General features: G+C 35.7%; 1 protein-coding gene across 1 annotated transcript in view; it reads right to left on the reverse strand.

Annotated features, from left to right (window-relative positions):
- The window catches only part of LOC107657355 (myosin-IIIb), a 142,163-nt gene extending 125,759 nt beyond the window's left edge, over positions 1-16,404 (reverse strand). The window contains exons 1-8 of the mRNA XM_016445397.1: positions 16,369-16,404; positions 16,043-16,079; positions 14,741-14,803; positions 5,033-5,216; positions 4,625-4,645; positions 4,013-4,147; positions 2,962-3,066; positions 2,630-2,729 (exon numbers count right to left, since the gene is read on the reverse strand). Coding sequence (XP_016300883.1) covers positions 2,630-2,729; positions 2,962-3,066; positions 4,013-4,147; positions 4,625-4,645; positions 5,033-5,216; positions 14,741-14,803; positions 16,043-16,079; positions 16,369-16,375 — 652 coding nt within the window. The 5' untranslated portion in view covers positions 16,376-16,404. The remainder of the gene's footprint in view (positions 1-2,629; positions 2,730-2,961; positions 3,067-4,012; positions 4,148-4,624; positions 4,646-5,032; positions 5,217-14,740; positions 14,804-16,042; positions 16,080-16,368) is intronic.
- Positions 16,405-17,796: the final 1,392 nt, after the last annotated feature.

Below are 17,796 nucleotides of genomic sequence, written 5' to 3' on the forward strand. Positions count from 1 at the left end.
TTCAAGTCATGTCGGATAGATCGTATTTACTAGTTGAACGCACATGAACGCCACCACAAAGTCGTTATTACGAGTGGGAAACTCGAAATTTTCTTTAAGCCCCGAGTTTCCGAGTTGGGGGCGTGTCAATGAGAAACATGGAGGAATCGATGGATGTAGTTGATGGTAAATTTTTGTTTAAATTGATAGTTTAGTGGGTTGTCAGTGACAAGTACTGTAGAACTGCATGTCTGACAGAGGGAGACAGAGAGATTGCCAAAGTAAAACATAAATCACAATACTTATAGGTATTAAGCAGTGACATTGTCAGGCTTTTTATTTACAGAAAATAAGCTTTTTGAATGTGGCAGGATTGTAATATAACAATTAATACCAAGTTTTTATGCGATACAGATTAAAGTGGATTCATAAATTACTTATTAAAAATATAAAAAACGCAAAACACACCTGATGCGAATTCTTTTCTCTTCATTTTCTATAAGCAGAGTTAACAGACCCTGTTGTATTTTCTTGTAATTTATTAAAAGAAGGTACACCGCCATCTTGTGCCGACTAAACGGACTTGAACACACCTGATGTCGTAATTACGACTTGTCAACTCGTGAGTACGAACGTCCCAGGAGGACTTGAACGCAGCATTAGCATACCTCTGCGCACCCGGTTCGCGCAGACAGGATACATCATCAGTGTGTTCACGTACGCTGTGCAGACAGAGCAAGAATGGCAGACAAACATCAACAACCTGATCTTCCTTCTTGGTATTGTAGTCCTTTTACTAACTGTGCTATAAAGTTTTCTCACCGGTGAATGACACATGATGGCGATTTTCAGGGAGGGTGGGACATTCGCTTTCAATGCTATCAGGTTAAAGTTAGCATTTTCCAAGATCTCCTACTGCACCTTTCCCTACTCTACATTACATTTACATTTAGTCATTTAGCAGATGCTTTTATCCAAAGCAACTTACAAATGAGGACAATGGAAGCAATCAAAATCAACAAAAGAGCAATGATATGCAGGTGCTATAACAAGTCTCAGTTAGCCTAACGCAACATATGTAGCAAGTTTTTTTTTTTTATTATTATATAGTAAATAAAAAGAAAACAGAATAGAAAAAGAATAGAGCCAGCTAGTGTTAGAGGCATTTTTTCCTTTTTGTTAATTGTATAATAAATAAAAAGAAAACAAATAGATAGAACACAAAAAGCTAGTGTTCGTTTTTTTTTTGTTTTGTTTTTTTTAAGAATATAATTAGAATAGAGAGTTCTAGAGTTAGAGGGTCAAATAAAGATGTAAGAGATGTGTTTTTAGCTGTTTCTTGAAGATGGATTGAGTTGGGCAGGTCACTCCACCAGGAGGGAACATTTAATGTAAAAGTCTGTGAAAGCGATTTTGTGTCTCTTTGGGATGGCACAATAAAGCAACGTTCTCTTGCAGAACACAAGCTTCTAGAGGCACATAACTCTGAAGTAATGAATTTAGGTAAATGGGTGCAGACAGAGCCAGTGGTGGTTTTGTAGGCAAACATTAATGCCTTGAATTTTATGCGAGCAGCTATTGGTAGCCAGTGCAAATTGATAAACAGAGGTGTGACGTGCATTCTTTTCGGCTCATTAAAGATTAATCTTGCAGTGGCGTTTTGGATTAATTGTAAAGGTTTGATCGAAGTGGCTAGAAGACCTGCCAAGAGAGCATTGCAATAGTCCAGCCTGGACAGAACAAGAGCTTGAACAAGGAGTTGTGTTGCCTGTTCTGAAAGAAATGACCTGATCTTCCTGATCTTCTGATCTTATTCAATATCTTCCTAATGTTGTATAAAGCAAATCTGCAGGACCGGGCAGTTTTAGCAATGTGGTCTGAGAAAGTCAGCTGATCATTAATCATAACTCCAAGGTTTCTGGCTGTTTTTGAAGGAGTTATGGTTGATGTGCCTAACTGGATGGTGAAACTATGATGAAACGATAGGTTTGGTGGAACCACAAGCAGTTCTGTCTTGGCAAGGTTGAAAAAGCACTCTAAAGTTCAACTAATTGCATTTAATGTAAATTTAAACTGAAATTGTAATCAACGTGTGCACAAGTGCATTCAATTCAGATTGAATTTTTAAGTACACTCTTTTATAATACATATTTCCATACAAGTATGCTAAAGTGTACTTCTTTTTCACAAGGGATTGGAGACTTTCATATTAATTTTAGCATTGCTGCACTGTTTAAGCTACGTGCAGCAATAGATTAAATACAGTAAAACTAGCTAATGTCCAAAAAATACATAATTTCCTATCAAAAACAAGTTAAAGCCTTATTGGAACTAAAGCTGATCCAAATTAGAATGAATGTTTTTTGTCTTTTATTTTTTTCCAGGAATGATCAGATCAGTGAACAATTACAATTTAGTTTCAGTGTCTGTTGAGCGTACCATTAAGAACAGTTCACCTAAAAATGAAAATTCTTTCCATATTTACTCTCATCGCGCTCCAAATTAGTATGTTGTCCATTTTGGAGCTTGACAAACATTGTCACTATGAACCATTGTTGTATGGGAAGAAAAATGCTTATAAAACTCTTAAAAAGAAAGAAATAAGATCTAAATAATCCTCTCTCTGGAATGAAACAGCAGTAGCCATTACCGAAGTCCACCAGTTTGACTCCACCGTCTGTGGTGAGGAGGATGTTGTTGCCCTTCACATCGCGGTGGATTATTCTGTTGTTGTGAAGATGCTGGAGACCCTGAAAATAAAGCAAGAGAAACTTGAGTCAGTAAGTGGGGACTGAGGGCCAGACTGCCTCTGATCGGCCCCTGAAGTCTACAGCTGGACACCCTCTGTCTTTCCTCACTATCACGGCCCAAAATAACTACTCTGGCACGGTCAGAGGGCTGAGACAGCGTTCCCTGTGCTGGGGTGAGCAGATTACTTCAGTGAGTGTGTGTGTGTGTGTGTGTGTGTGTACTGTATCTCACCAGAAGTGCTCCATACAGGATGTAGGAGATGATGGGCTCCTCAAGACGTTTTCCCCTCATCAGCAAACCCTTTATCAGGTCAGTTACTGAACCCCCATTACACAACTAACAGAGAGAAATGCCAGACAGAGAGGGAAAGTAATGAGGAAAGGGAGAGAGAAAAGAACGATAGATGCAGTTACAGAGAAGAGGGCAACCAAACAACAGAAACTACATTAGTAAGGACTAAGCATTTTTTTATGAGTCATAAAATGACAAAACACACCACACAGCATTTTTATCCAGCGTTACTATCATCAGTAATAATATCATAATATCAGACATAATATTATGCATACGTATTAAATAGTTCAGCTAAAGAAAATTCTGTCATCTTTTATTCAGCTTCATGTCGTTGCAAACATACAGTCTTCCTTTCTTTGGTAGAACATTGAATAATATATATTTTATATATAATATTTCTAATATATATATATATAATCATATTTTGATTATTATATTTTAATCCTATATTAATCTGTTCATTGTGAAAACAATCACATCTATTCAGTTAAAACTGTGAACATGGTTAAAATATGGCTAGCTGCAAAACAAGCAATATTCAGTCAGTATGAGATTGCAACAAATTAGATTTATTGATGATAAATATATAAAGCTGTTTATTGTGTATTTAATTTGTGTAATCCAAATGGATGGAAATTTTATATGTAAATCAAACATATGTAATCAAATACATGGATCTTAAACTTAGGCCCAAATATGTATTTGACTACAGTGAAAACATGCAGTGACCAGCTCTAATCAGCACCAGTCTGTGTGAGAAATGGTTCAAAATATCAATTGTTATTCATTGCAAATCTTACCCTCCTCCATAGCTCTGAATAGCTTTTGCTTACATTGGGTTTACCTATACATAAATGACATTTAAAAGCTGTTGAAAGATTTTCAGTAAACTACTTCTATTTCAGACATTTTTCAGGACCAACGTTTGAAATGTAGATGTGGATAATGCAAATAAAATGCAAAACCAAGCATTTATAAATAAATGTACCTCCAAAACAAGCCATAGCTGCCCTCCAGAGAGCTCATCTGCTTTGTAGAACATGCCAAAGAACTTCACCACGTTGGGATGATTGGACAGCAAACGTAGGATGTTGTACTCGGCTTCAATCTCCTCATCCACATCCTGACACAGCCATTAGCATGAATCATATATGTTAGTACACAAAAAGCGCCCTAATTTGCATTTGTTGTGTGTAATGACATGGTGTTCTTATGAGGTTCTATGACTAACTACATTAACTGAAGCTAGAAATAATCGAAAATTGCAGCTGATTTAAAAAAGAAAAATGCTATCATATACAGTACAAAGACAACATGTCAGAATAGATTATAACAATGAAAAGGATGTAAAAACGCTCCCAAGCTTTCATGCATGTGCTTGTATGACTGGCAGCAGGGTAGTCGATGGGTACAATGAAGGCAGCCATGCATGCACTGTGCAGCAGGGGGTTATGGGGGATCAAGCAGCACTAATGACATCACACTACATGGGGAATATCAGCATTAGGCATAAAAATAAAACATCCTGACAAGTTTTCCAAAAATCAATAGTGCTATAATATGAAAATATCTGTGGGGGAAATTTAGGAAGAATATCTACTTTGTTAGTGTGACTGGGATTCTGAAACAAGCCGGAGGACAAGAGGGGAAGAAACGCCTTTAAATATGTTTTTTTTTTTCGGCTTTTAAATCATTGGAAACACTGTTAAGAGTCTTAGATCCTAAATGAACTTGACTAGAGAACAGAGACAATGGTTACTTATTCACAGTACATTTTCAGCATGTTTCAGAATCATTATTGAATAGTAATGTCACACTGCCCCCTTTTGAATCTATTGGGTCTACTCTATACCGATTAAGGTTTAAGACTCTCAAAGAGGGGAGAAAAAGAAAATAGGGTAAAATCATGGAATTCGTATTTTCCATGTGTTCACATCACAGCTGCAATACACTGAACACAGAAGAGATGCCACAAATGAAAATCTCAGGAGGCCCAACAATGACTCACATTAATGGGATCCAAAACTTTCACGGCTGCTTGACTTCCATCTTTCTTATTGATGACCTTGTAGACCTTGCCATAGGTTCCTTTCCCAATTGTTTCCACAATGTCCCAATCAGAAGATGGATCTGCCAGCGACTCCGGTCCGATCATGCTTGACTTGTAGGGATACAGTCCATAGAAAGACCTCCTGAACATAACAAGTAATTTAAAGCATAGATTTAACTCAATTTCGTCACATATTTTTATATAGTTAAAAGACATATTTTAGATGAATTATGTTTCTAATGATTTACATTTACCTTTTTTTTTTTTTTCACAATTTGAGTCATTTCAATAGGATTAGGAATCTACATGATCGGGAAACTTTTTCAAGGTGAGGCCACATTTACAATTGTTCTCAAATTTGTCTGGGTGAAATCCAGTTATTCCAGTAGGAACCCATGTGATCGAAATTTTTGTGAGTGCAAAAGATTCCCCATGCAGATTTTAACATGGTGTAAGTTGGTCACGCAAATTCACTGTGCTTTTACAAAGCTTGTTTGCCCTTGAAATGCCAGTAATGTTATTTCACCTTTATGGTGAATGTAAGAGTTCACCAGAAAAAAAAAAAAAGTAAATTCTCTTATCATTTCCCTCATGTCATTCCAAACCTGTATGATTTTATTTTTCATGGAACACAGAAGGAAAAACTGAGCAGAGTTCACAGTTAGTGTTCACTTCTATTTTCCATACAATGAAAATGAAAGTTTGACAGTGGCTGTGATGCTGCAAAAATAACAAATTGTGTGTAATGTTTCACATCTTCTGAAGCCATACAATAGATACAGTATGTGTGAGACAAGAGCTAATTCATTAGTCGCATGATTTCTCATCTGCGGCAGGTCTCATTAACGTTCACATATATTGAAATATCACACAGCATAATGTGCCACATCAGGGGTGTATTCCAGAAAGGAGGTTCAACAAACTGTGTTTCCAACAAAACCCACTTTCTGGAATACACCCCAGATTTGACATCTTTATACAAAACGTGTTTTGCGACTAGACCAAATGTGCTAAATTTTTGATATATGCATATTCATAATAGCACAGTAGGAAAATTTCTCTTAAGGAACACCAGAGGGAAGATTTTAGCTAAGATGTTCAGTCTAGTCCTTGATTTTTAGTCTGCTCCTCACATAAAGCTACTGAATGGCTTCAGAACTTATGTTAAACTTTTATGGTTCTCTTTTGTCATTTTTGTAGCTTGACAGTCCCTGACACAGTGAACATCCTGCCTATCATTCCTTTTGTATTTGATAGGGGGGAAATCATTGAGGTTTTGACACAACATGAAGGTATGAAAATATATGATGACAGAATTTTCATTTTTCTTTTGGCTCAACTCATCCCTCTAAATGATTTAAATTAGATTTGTAGAAATATAATGTTTTGTTTTGTGTGGTCACTTCATAATTGTTATCCATTTGTGTTGTTTCATAAAATGTTATTCATAATCGTGTCCATCATAACTGACATAGTTATATTTATACATAGAATTCGAAATTTGTACATTTGTAAACTGCACACTTGTAAATAACATATCTGTACATTCATTTAAACAATTAAATTTTTTGCTACACTTCTACGTCTGTATATAGTGCATTATTTAATTTTGTGTTTTTCTTATATTAGTGTTATATTCCATCTCTACTGTGTTATTCCTATGTATGTCTGCACTATCATGGGTGTTGCACTATGTCCGTACTTTCTTCTGCACTGGAAGCTCCTGTCCTCAAGTCAAATTCCTTGTGCGTGTAAACATATTTGGTAATAAAGCTCTTTCTGACTTCTGACTTCTTTCTGTTATTTCATAGTATGTTCCTACATGAAGCCTACACCTTGCAAATCTAATCAAAATGTGTCTCATTATGTCAAACAGGCTAATGGGTTGCATCAGACCACAATCACAATTTTAACACAGGGATTTAGAAACACACACACACACAACTATGACAATGACTTTGACTTGATGGTTGAGAAATATCAGGTAGCATAACAAACAGCTATTTTTTTCTCAAGGAAGTACAGTGAAGGGTCAGATATAATCATGCTGTCAAAGTCATGCTGCAATGCTGATATTTTGTAATAGGTGTCAGATTTTTCAATTTCTTATCAGTCTTTCTGACTTTGCTATGGTCCGTATGTCTTATGTTCCATAAGAAAGTAAGTTGATGCTTACTAAAAGCAATGCTTACAATGCTTATTATTTCCTAAAAGCAACATATCACATACTGTAGGGGGAAGCATATAAAACAAAAAAGGTCCTAAGATTGAGCCTTGCGGTACACCATTCTTGCTATTATTATTTTTGTTTAAAGTTTGTGTACTCAGTTACACAAACACAGTGGTAGTGATCTGACAGGAAGGATCTAAACACATTTATCCACAAACAAATCAAGAATATCACAAAAGACACTACGATCACAACAGTAAAAGTACTTACATGGAGAACAAGACCTCTCTTTGACTTAACGGCAAACACTCAAGACCCCACTAAGAGTCTCAAAATGTACAAAATGTCATCATAGTTCTATAGCCAAGACAAAAAATAATAATATTACTTGTAAAAGAAAAGAAAAAGGGTCTATAATTATTTTCTAAGCAAGAGAGCTGCCTGTGTCTCGTTGGCACATGGGAGTATTAGTTGATGGATTCAGATACCACTTTCCCATCACTGCGCTCTAAGAAGTCACAATCAGCTCACCATGATTGGATTTAACAGAGATTAACTCCGTCATGTACCTCAGGACTACTACTCTCTCATTTATCATTTAGAGTCGAGATGTCCAAAACCTTCCCTCCTGATTACATTCCTGAACGTAATCTAGAGGTATGGAGAGAGATACCACAGACAGGGACCTCAATACCAGGGGACCGATGCCTGTCCTCACCGTGGGGTGATGATAAACGAGGCACAAAATGTGCTTTGATTCCCAGCTTTAGTTCAAAACAGTGGAATGGATTCGGTGCCAACATATTGACTTAAAGTGTAGCAACAAATTTAAAGCATATGTAATAACATAAATTACAAGCAAGCAGTAAAGTATGACGACAAATTAGAAAATAGTATATAGCACAGATGTGCCGATATATGCTATAGATAACAGGGGTTGGCAACATCAACATTATGGTTATCAGTAAATTAAATTATGACACCTCTTCATAATAATTTTCTCATCAATGACCATGTAATGGTGAAAATGTAATGGTATTCTGCTCATGTAATGATTTTCACCAATCTCCCACTCATCTTGTTCTCCTTAAAAGGCAAAGACTTGTAAAAACTGAAGCACCTGCACCTACACACTGCAGAAGATGGTAATACTTTTACATGCTTGCATTTCATATTCACCTTCACAAGATTTTTTTTAAATAAATGATAATGGCTCTACCGAGTCTAATAATATATGACATGTGATGAATTTTGCCACTCACACAGACTCCTGAGGTAGGGAAGCGTTTAGTTTGAGGTCACGTTGAAGTGGAAAAGGTAAATGGTGTTCTGCCCGTGGGGCTCTGAGCCTCGCACACACAGAATTATGAATAGCATGAGCGATTAGAGCGATGGATGCTTCGACTGTGCCGTGTGAGATGGATATTTCATACCTCTCATCTATTTCCTGGAAAGGTAGAGAGCACAGCTAAATTTCGACTGATGTCGTTTTTTAGGAAGAAACACGCATTTGCCACACAAGGACAACAGAACGGACTTCAAGCTTATAATAATTGAAATACTATGATTGTGTGCTATTCAATATTGAATTGAAAATGTCTTTTAAATCACAATTTAATTTACTTTTGAAATCAATTTGAATTGAGGTTTAGTAAACAGACTGCAAAATAATTAATGCATGACCTGACAATCATAATTATCATAATCATTATCAATTATGATAATCATAATCAGTATATAAACTATTTCATTTATACACCGCTTGTCAAAAGTTTGGAATAATTCATTGGATTATTTAAGTTTTTTTGAAAGAAGTCTCTTATGCTCACCCAGACTGCATTTATTTATTGAAAAAGAAATACAATAAAAAGCAATAGTTGTGAAATATTATTACTTTTTTCAAATCTATTTTGCATATATTTTAAAATGTAATTTATTTCTGTGATGACAGTTTTCAGCATCATTACTCCAGTCGTCAGTGTCACATGATCTTTCAGAAATCATTCTAATATGCTGATTTGGTGCTCAATTATTATTAGTGCTCAAATATTAATAGTGGTTTTTATCTTTATGGATGTTGAAAACAGATTTTGCTGCTTCAGCATATTTAGCATATTAGAATGATTTCTAAAGGTGCAATTTAAAAGAAAACAGTTCATTTAAATTTTAATAATACTTCATAATATTACTGTTTTTACTGTATTTTTTTATCAAATAAATTCATATGAAACTTCCTTCAAAAACATTAATTATTCTGAACGTTTGACTGGTAGTATACATAGTTTCATATTTTAGTGGAAGGTTGCTTATTTTCCAAGAATGCTACAGTTTACCCCAACGTCAATTCAATTTCAGTATAATTGACTTCAATTCAGTTTCCAGTTCAGCATCCTGCCAAATGTTCAATTTACATCCACACTCATGAATCGAAAGAAAGACATTCATAAATTCAGAATTTTATCCAACACTGTTATATTGCAACGCAGCAGACAACACACTGGTGTCTAAACGAGTCTCACATTCATTAACTCCTCGAATGCTGCTTTGAAGTTTTATATAATAAAGTTTGAGGTTTGACCAAAAAGACAGCAGTCTTCAGCAATGAGAATGTGTATGTCACTTGCTGTTTGTAAGACAGCATGGATGGTTTAATAATGCTGGCCAAATGTGTTTTGCGTCAGAAGCATCTGTCAGTGTAGGAGTTGAATTGCCTGTCGGTCTCATCTGATCTGCTCTTCTCCAGATTAACTTTCACCGTCTCTGACAGCTCCTCACATCTCCACACGGACAGACAGCCACAGCTCATTTAACTCATATATACTTCAGATCATTCAATTACGGAGTAGCACTCAACACTTATATCTCATATCACAAGTTGTAACTTTCAAAGACTAAAGAAAAATCAAATCCATCAGCAGATCTTTTTTTATATTAATATTATTCGCCACTGCAGCCTTAACAAGTGCACAATCATGCAAAACTTTGTTACATAACCATAACTATAACTCTCCCCTCAGATACCATACTTAAATCCAGTACAAAAGATCAGCAATATGAATATCATAAACCAAACAGGGGTTCACTTCAGATTCAAAAGTGCAGGAAAAAAGTTTGAATGATAGCTTGATAATATATGTAAGTGGTTTAATTAGGAATAACAAATATGCAAATACATCTGGAAAAAAATAAAAATAACAAAGAACATACCTCAGTTTGATAGACCTCCCTAACAAGTTGCTGAATGTATGTGAGGGTTTGTCAATGCTACAAGCCTAAATCATTCTAATCAGCCTCTCTGAATTATTCATTAGGTTGTGATGTGTAATATTATCTTGTTTTAAATATTCATTAGACAGATGGAACTAGTCATAAAAGAGCTTTATATGGAAGACATTCAGTTATACACACACTAGCATGCGCACACACACAGGTAAGGAGGAGGGAATTGTTTATGAATTGTGTCGGTCATGTGACTCGAACAACTCCCATAATATTTTGATGTGCAGAAGCACTTACATTCACAGATTATGTGCTCACAGGCAACAGGTGATGACTTCTGGAGTCCAATATTACCTGATTATTTTAATATAGAAGGATTGTTAATAACTATTATGAGCTGAATGCCATAAACTATGAGACAGAATAGATAACCTATACATCTTTCAATATAAAGCTCCCTCAGACAGGTTCAGAAATATCCCTCGTGCATGGTCACAGAAAACACAAACATAAATGTGTTAGAAAGATGTGTTAGTAAAAATGCAAGCTCTTTGTGTGTTAGCCTGAGGTAGTAATGCTACAACACTGAGTCTCTGCAGTCATAAACAGAGACTGTGTTGCTATGGCTCATATTCTCATGGGAACGAACAGGAGACCAGTGAAGCAGGACCTGAGTGGAAACAACAGCCAAGTACAATAGCTGAGTGAACGCTGCCTCTCATAGTGCACGTGTCAGTCTAACATCTGTCCAAATACACACAGATCATATTCTGTATTCACAATACACAGCCTAAACAGTCAATGTACTATAAAGTATAAAGCCTACACTGTAAAAAATGATTGTGATTTTAACAGTAAAAGACTGTAAAAATGCTACAGTAGAAACCTGTTAACTGGTTAACAGTAAGTTTCCATACTATATTCGGTGAATACATGTAATCACGTTTAATGTGATTTTACAGTAAAATACTGTTAAAAATACGGTTTTTGGAAGTGAAAAAGAAAAAGTCATTGTATAATTTACAGTGAAAAAACGTAAATTGACACTCCCAGAATTCCCTGCATGAGGCTTCATGTTTAATGTTTTTGTTGTTGAAATAACATGTTTTTTCTTAATTTTTTTCTTATCAGTTGTGTACACTAGGGTTTAATCTTACATGTAATGTTGTTAAATGAATGTTTATTGCATTATTTCAGTATCATGAGTGTCACCAGGATGGGGTTTAGTGTTTGTGTGAATGACACTGTGCACCTTCAATATAGAAGTATTGCCCTCCTCAGCTCGTAGAAAAGCTGTTTGTGATGAGCTTTGGTTCATCACGTGACTTTCTCATCACCACCAGTTTTTGGTGGTTATCAGTGCATTACAATGGTTCAAAACAGATATTAACACTCCAATATGTTGGTTTATTAATATTACATCAGTTAATGAAATACGGTATTTTCTTGTGAATTTAAGTTAAGTCTGTAAAACCTAAAATGTTGCTACCATATTTTTACTGTGAAGTTCTGGCAACCACAGCTGCCGGTATTTTACCGTAAATATCACAGATTTTTTTTTTTACAGTGTACTGTATAATATTTGATGTGCAAATTGAATGAAAACGAAAGACCTGTTGTGATTTGCTAGTTTCTCATTTTGAATCAAGTTCAAGGCCTTTTTAGTATTATTCACTTGTGTTTTTGTGGATTTGTTTTATTGATTTTTATAAAACATAAGAGGTACTTTTATATTATTAGTAGTATTTCAAGATTTGTTGAATTTAATTACCCATACACCATTTTTAGAAAAAAATCATGTTCGAATGTGAGTATCAAATATGATCATCAGGCTCTTGAGGAACGTTTAATTGTTCATCCCTCAATCATCATTGCATTGCACAGCATTATATGTTTTGAAACTACTGAGCTTAGATCATAAAACTAAGCATTTATATATCATCTTACTAAGAGATAATATTGGAGATATGGAGTGACGGCTGATATTTATATCATTTTGTGTTAGTAATCTGTTATGCTGTCATAAAGAGTTCACTTCTTTACAAGCTAGCAGAATTTCTTCTCACATTTTGGCCATATGAATAATAACAGCTGCACCAAATTGCATAGTTTTGCCTCTGAATAAAACTGATGTGATTCTTTTTTTCTTCTTTCAGTATGAGCACTATATTCTTGCTATATCACACCATATACTGTGTGTGCAGTGGTGGATGAAGTACACAAAACAAGTAGGCTACTTGAGTAAAATACAGGTAACCTAACAAAATCTTACTCCAGTAAAAGTAAGTACTCCTTTTCAGTTTTACTCAAGTAAAAGTACAAAAGTATTTCATTTTGAACGTACTTCGGTAAAGTAAAAAGGACTATAAATTAATGTTTATTTTGAATTGTAACTTTTAATATACTTTTATTTTTAATCATTTTATATTATATATGTAAGGGATAATCAACGGTTTGCCGTGCATTAAAGGATTTTAAATGCAGGACGTGGAGGCCAAGAACCACCCGACGCGAATATATATTATTCCACGGTCTGTCTGAATACTGGATTCTGATTGGCTGGCAGGTATGCATTAAAACCGATTAATGCACAGGTAGTTCCAAGTCAGTTTAATCACAGTTCCATATTAATGCGTTGCTTTAATTGATGCCCACAAACACACGCGCACACACACACACACACACACACACGGAGAGAGAGAGAGAGAGAGAGAGAGGTCGGAGATCGCAGATTGCGCTGCTCACACACATAAACTTGTTGTCAACGCTTCCACTCGATTTTTATGAATAAAATAGCCTAGATACTTGATCACTAGGCTACATTATATTCCTCAACAGCGAGGTGGTAAAATCGCTGTTTTTGAAGCAATTAATTGTTTTTAGAGAGATGCGCAGACGCAGGTAAAACACACAAACCTCTCTCTCTCTTGATCGATAATTAATTGAAATAAATGCTATAATTCATTCAAATAAATGTGATCTTACATTTATTCGCCTCGGGAGGTTCTTGGCCTCCACGTCGTGCATTTAAAATCCTTTAATGCACGCAAACCGCGTTGATTATCCCTTACATATACTACAGCTCAAAACACAGGTGAGAGGGGCTTGTAATAGGCTACACTATCAAAACATTGAATATATTAAATATCAGTTTAGGTTACTGATACTTCATGTGTGTAAACAAGTGAAAAAAAACTGCATGTGCCATAAAAACCTGATGTATAAAATATGATACTCAACAAAAACAAGTATGCAAATTTTCAATAAACTGTTCCATTACAAATAAAATTAAATCAAATCATATGTCAGGCTTTACAAGTTTAACTTCCAGCAATAACCTTTTGTTTAATGTAAAGATATTTGCAAAATAGCCAGAAGTTTATTACAATTATTAAGAACAAAAATTAAGATACCCTAGCAACTGCATAACTAGTACACTAAAAACCACCATCACTAAGAACACCTTAGCAACCGCATGACAACGGTCTGACGCTCTCTCTCAGTGTGGGAAAGGTGTGGCAGAGGAAAGCAGACACCACACACGGAGGCTGATGGGTTTACATTACCACTGCAACACAACAACACAAGCGAGAAATGGACAGACACAGTTGGTTTCTAGAGAAGCGTGGCAGAACTGGTCATGTGAGCGTGTAAGTGAAATGAGAGTTGGCAGCACAGGCAGAAAGAAAGAAGGTTTTACAACATAATCTCATTTTCTAAGCTCCCCTCTCACACATGGACTTCATTCAGGGCAAAGGTGCACAGTCCTGTCCACTCTAATCCTGTTACGGGAATGTGACAGACTGCGCCGTCCGTCCACCAGTAAACGCTGGATTTACAAGCACGACCTCTTACTGTATGACTGCTGACACATCGATCCGCACTAACTGAGACCAACAGTGCACATGAGCCATCACAACTCTACTGGCTATGAAGCTGTTGTGAACGAGCACTTAGAATACAACTACAGTAGTAAATACAGAATTACAAGTACAGGCTGTGACCAATTTTGTGGAAATTGTTATTTTAGGATTCTTTGATAATTAAATAAGATTTAGCAGCGTACTTTAATTAGGGTCAACTTTAGCACAAGACAGCATCTCTTGATTTTTTTGGTCGATGAAAAATGATGCTAGCTAGATGTGATTAGATGCCAATGCAAACACTGACATGCATGTTTGTGCTATCAGTCTGCAGTGCAGAGATGTACGTTCTTCAGCGGTGTGTCATGCATATTAAACATCACCACAGTGAAGAAACATCACACACTCTCTCACCATATCCTGCCTTGGAGATGATAAAACTCTGTCCTCTGTATTTCCTCAGCGTTATCCAGCCCTCTGGGCACAGGGTGAAACACACACACACACACATACAGACACATACAGACACATACACACATACACACATACAGACACACACACACATACAGACACACACACACACACACACACACACGCACACACACACATACAGACACACACACACATACAGACACACACACACACACAATATGCATTAATTCATCTCACTCACACACACACACACACACACACACACACACACACATGACTCAGGGTTAGTTAGCATCCTGAGAAACTACACACACACTTATCATGAGCTTTAATTGGACACACACTACATCACACTGCAAAAACACTCATTATCAATGCAGTCGTTGACACACAGATCAAATTATATGCATCACGTTCAGTGTTGGGGGTAATATATTACAAGTAACGCGAGTTACGTAATCATTACTTTTTTCAAGTACTAGTAAAGTAACGCATTACTTTTTAAGTTACAAGAGAATATCTGAGTTACTTTTTCAAATAAGTAACGCAAGTATTTTTTCCAATTTATTGATTGACAAGCTCTCCTGTGCCCATGTTGAGAGAAATCAGAAGATGTTACTGTAGTTCTAAAATAAATATGAATATGCATTACTTCATCTCACTCACAAAACAAAACAAAACACAGATTCAGTATTCCTCAAAATGAATAAAAATAATGCAACTCAGAATATGATGCAAACCTGCAATAATTAAATGTTAAACAACACAAAAAATAGAACTTTTTTATTTTAAAAACAAACAAGCAAGCCCTGTCCAGATTTTAAAAGTAACGCAAAAGTAACATAACGCATTATTTTCCATAAAAAGTAACTAAGTAATGTAATTAGTTACTTTTTTTATGGAATAACGCAATATTGTAATGCATTACTTTTAAAAGTAACTTTCCCCAACACTGGTCACATTAGTCAAGAGCCATTTCTGTTTACCTCTCCATATGAAATTAAACTAAGGCAGGCTGAGCTAATATAGGAGAATCAAAGTATTTTTACAGTTTGGGAATATATGTCATGAGACTAAACACACACACACACACACACACACACACACACACACACATATACATAAAAAAAAATGCTTACATTTATACGATTAAATTTCAATTAAATTTGAACACTATTTATAGCTAATATGGTGTAATAACTTTCTTTTCCCTTTAAGTTCTCTTAGGTCACATGAAATCAATACAAATGATTTTCCGAAAATGCTCGAGGTGATGTTTCTGACCTGCTTTGGACCGCATCGGTTCTTCCATTGGCATTTCCTGTAAGAATATTGAATAATTAGCCAAAAACCTTTACATTCAAGCTTTATTATCTACCTTTTATTATATAATTAACGTGCAATAAAGGAACTGTTCGTTCTAATTGTAAACGTACACTAGCTCAAGCTGTGTAGATGCTGTTCTGTGGATTATCAAATAACCTATCACAGCACACTCAACATCACCTGTAATCATGTCTACCTTCGTGGCCTTGGACTGCACTAATGGCTTTTTTTGCCATTCTATTTTTTTTGTAACCAGTTAAAACAATAATTTAGAGAAGACCTACCTGCCATAGCTGGTTTCTGACATATCCAAAGTGATTTTCAAACCTTCCTAGCTGTCCTAAGGTTAATAATTCACTAGAATTTGATAAGTTCCTGTGTGAGTGCTTCAGAGAGGAAGCAGTGTGCACACATGACCAGTCCCAGCACAAGCACGGGTGCAATATAACACTTACAAACAGCTGGATGATGAGTTACTTCATATAAAAAGCACTGTAAAAAGCAATCATTTCTGCAGAATTTGGGAAGGTGGACTTTAAAAATAAAGTTCAAAATGCAAAACTTTATGATTCTAGAAAAATAAATCTATTTCAGAAGATCATGATACCTACTGTATATGCTGGAATGCATGCGGCATCAAAATATTCACTGCATCCATTACAAAGCATTTTTCAATCAAACCTGCATAAACAGAAACGGCAACCATCCAAACAAATAGAGTTTGCTAAGCTAATACGCTATGATGCCATGCACAATGTAGGCGGTGTACTGGTCAGCTATTGTGCTGCCAACCCACTTTCCATTCAGCGCACAAACATGTTTACAGGGGTTTGGTTTCTGGGCCGCAGCACGACTTCATTGAAGATTGAGCCATTAGGCCGATGAATGGTGCGCTCATTTAGCAGACGCTGAATCTAATGCAGCGAATCTAATGCTTTGTCTGTTGTCTGCTCAATTATAACATGTTTGTAAATGTGTTTGGCTTTACCAACAATAAATCAGAAAACAGACTGGTATGTTCTGTGTTACCTTTGGCAGAATTCACATTATCTGCTGTAACTAACTGGTACAGTAAGGGTCATGTTCTCTCTCGGCCTAGATAAACTGAGCCTCTAGTGGCCACAGTGAACCCTCGTGAGAAAAGACAAGACTCTCATTAATAAGATGCGGTCAGTTACCAAACCCCAGCAAAAAGAACTGCTGCTACATTTGCCGATTAGAAACGTTAACAGCCAAACAATATTAACTGAAACAAGAGAAATTCAATGGTGGCACCTGGAAATGATATACAGCTCACATTTAGACAATGCCTTTAAAATAATTCATTTCAATAAATCACTTTATTTAACTACAGCATTATTCTACCTGGTAAATAATTTGTCACTGTGAGTTGTGATTTATTTCATATGAAAATGTAACAATAACACTGGGGGGAATGAAGGGTTCACCATGAATAAGCTATAAACTCATTCTTAGGAAATTCTCAGTGACATTTGTGCTACTCTAGCTGATCTGATTGAATATAATTAATATAATATAAATTATAATATAATAATATAATATACATTTTTTTAATCTCCCCGTTGCATTTATTAAAATAAAACATCATGCTTTCATGCCTACATATTTGTTTTTTTCCGAAAAAATTTATGCAGTTTCTTTTCTGTCTCTGTACTGTTAAAAACGCACTCTTGCTAAATAAAAGCATTATT

Source organism: Sinocyclocheilus anshuiensis, unplaced genomic scaffold (genome assembly GCF_001515605.1).
Source record: "Sinocyclocheilus anshuiensis isolate Anshui unplaced genomic scaffold, SAMN03320099.WGS_v1.1 scaffold355, whole genome shotgun sequence".
Taxonomy (NCBI): Eukaryota; Metazoa; Chordata; class Actinopteri; order Cypriniformes; family Cyprinidae; genus Sinocyclocheilus; species Sinocyclocheilus anshuiensis.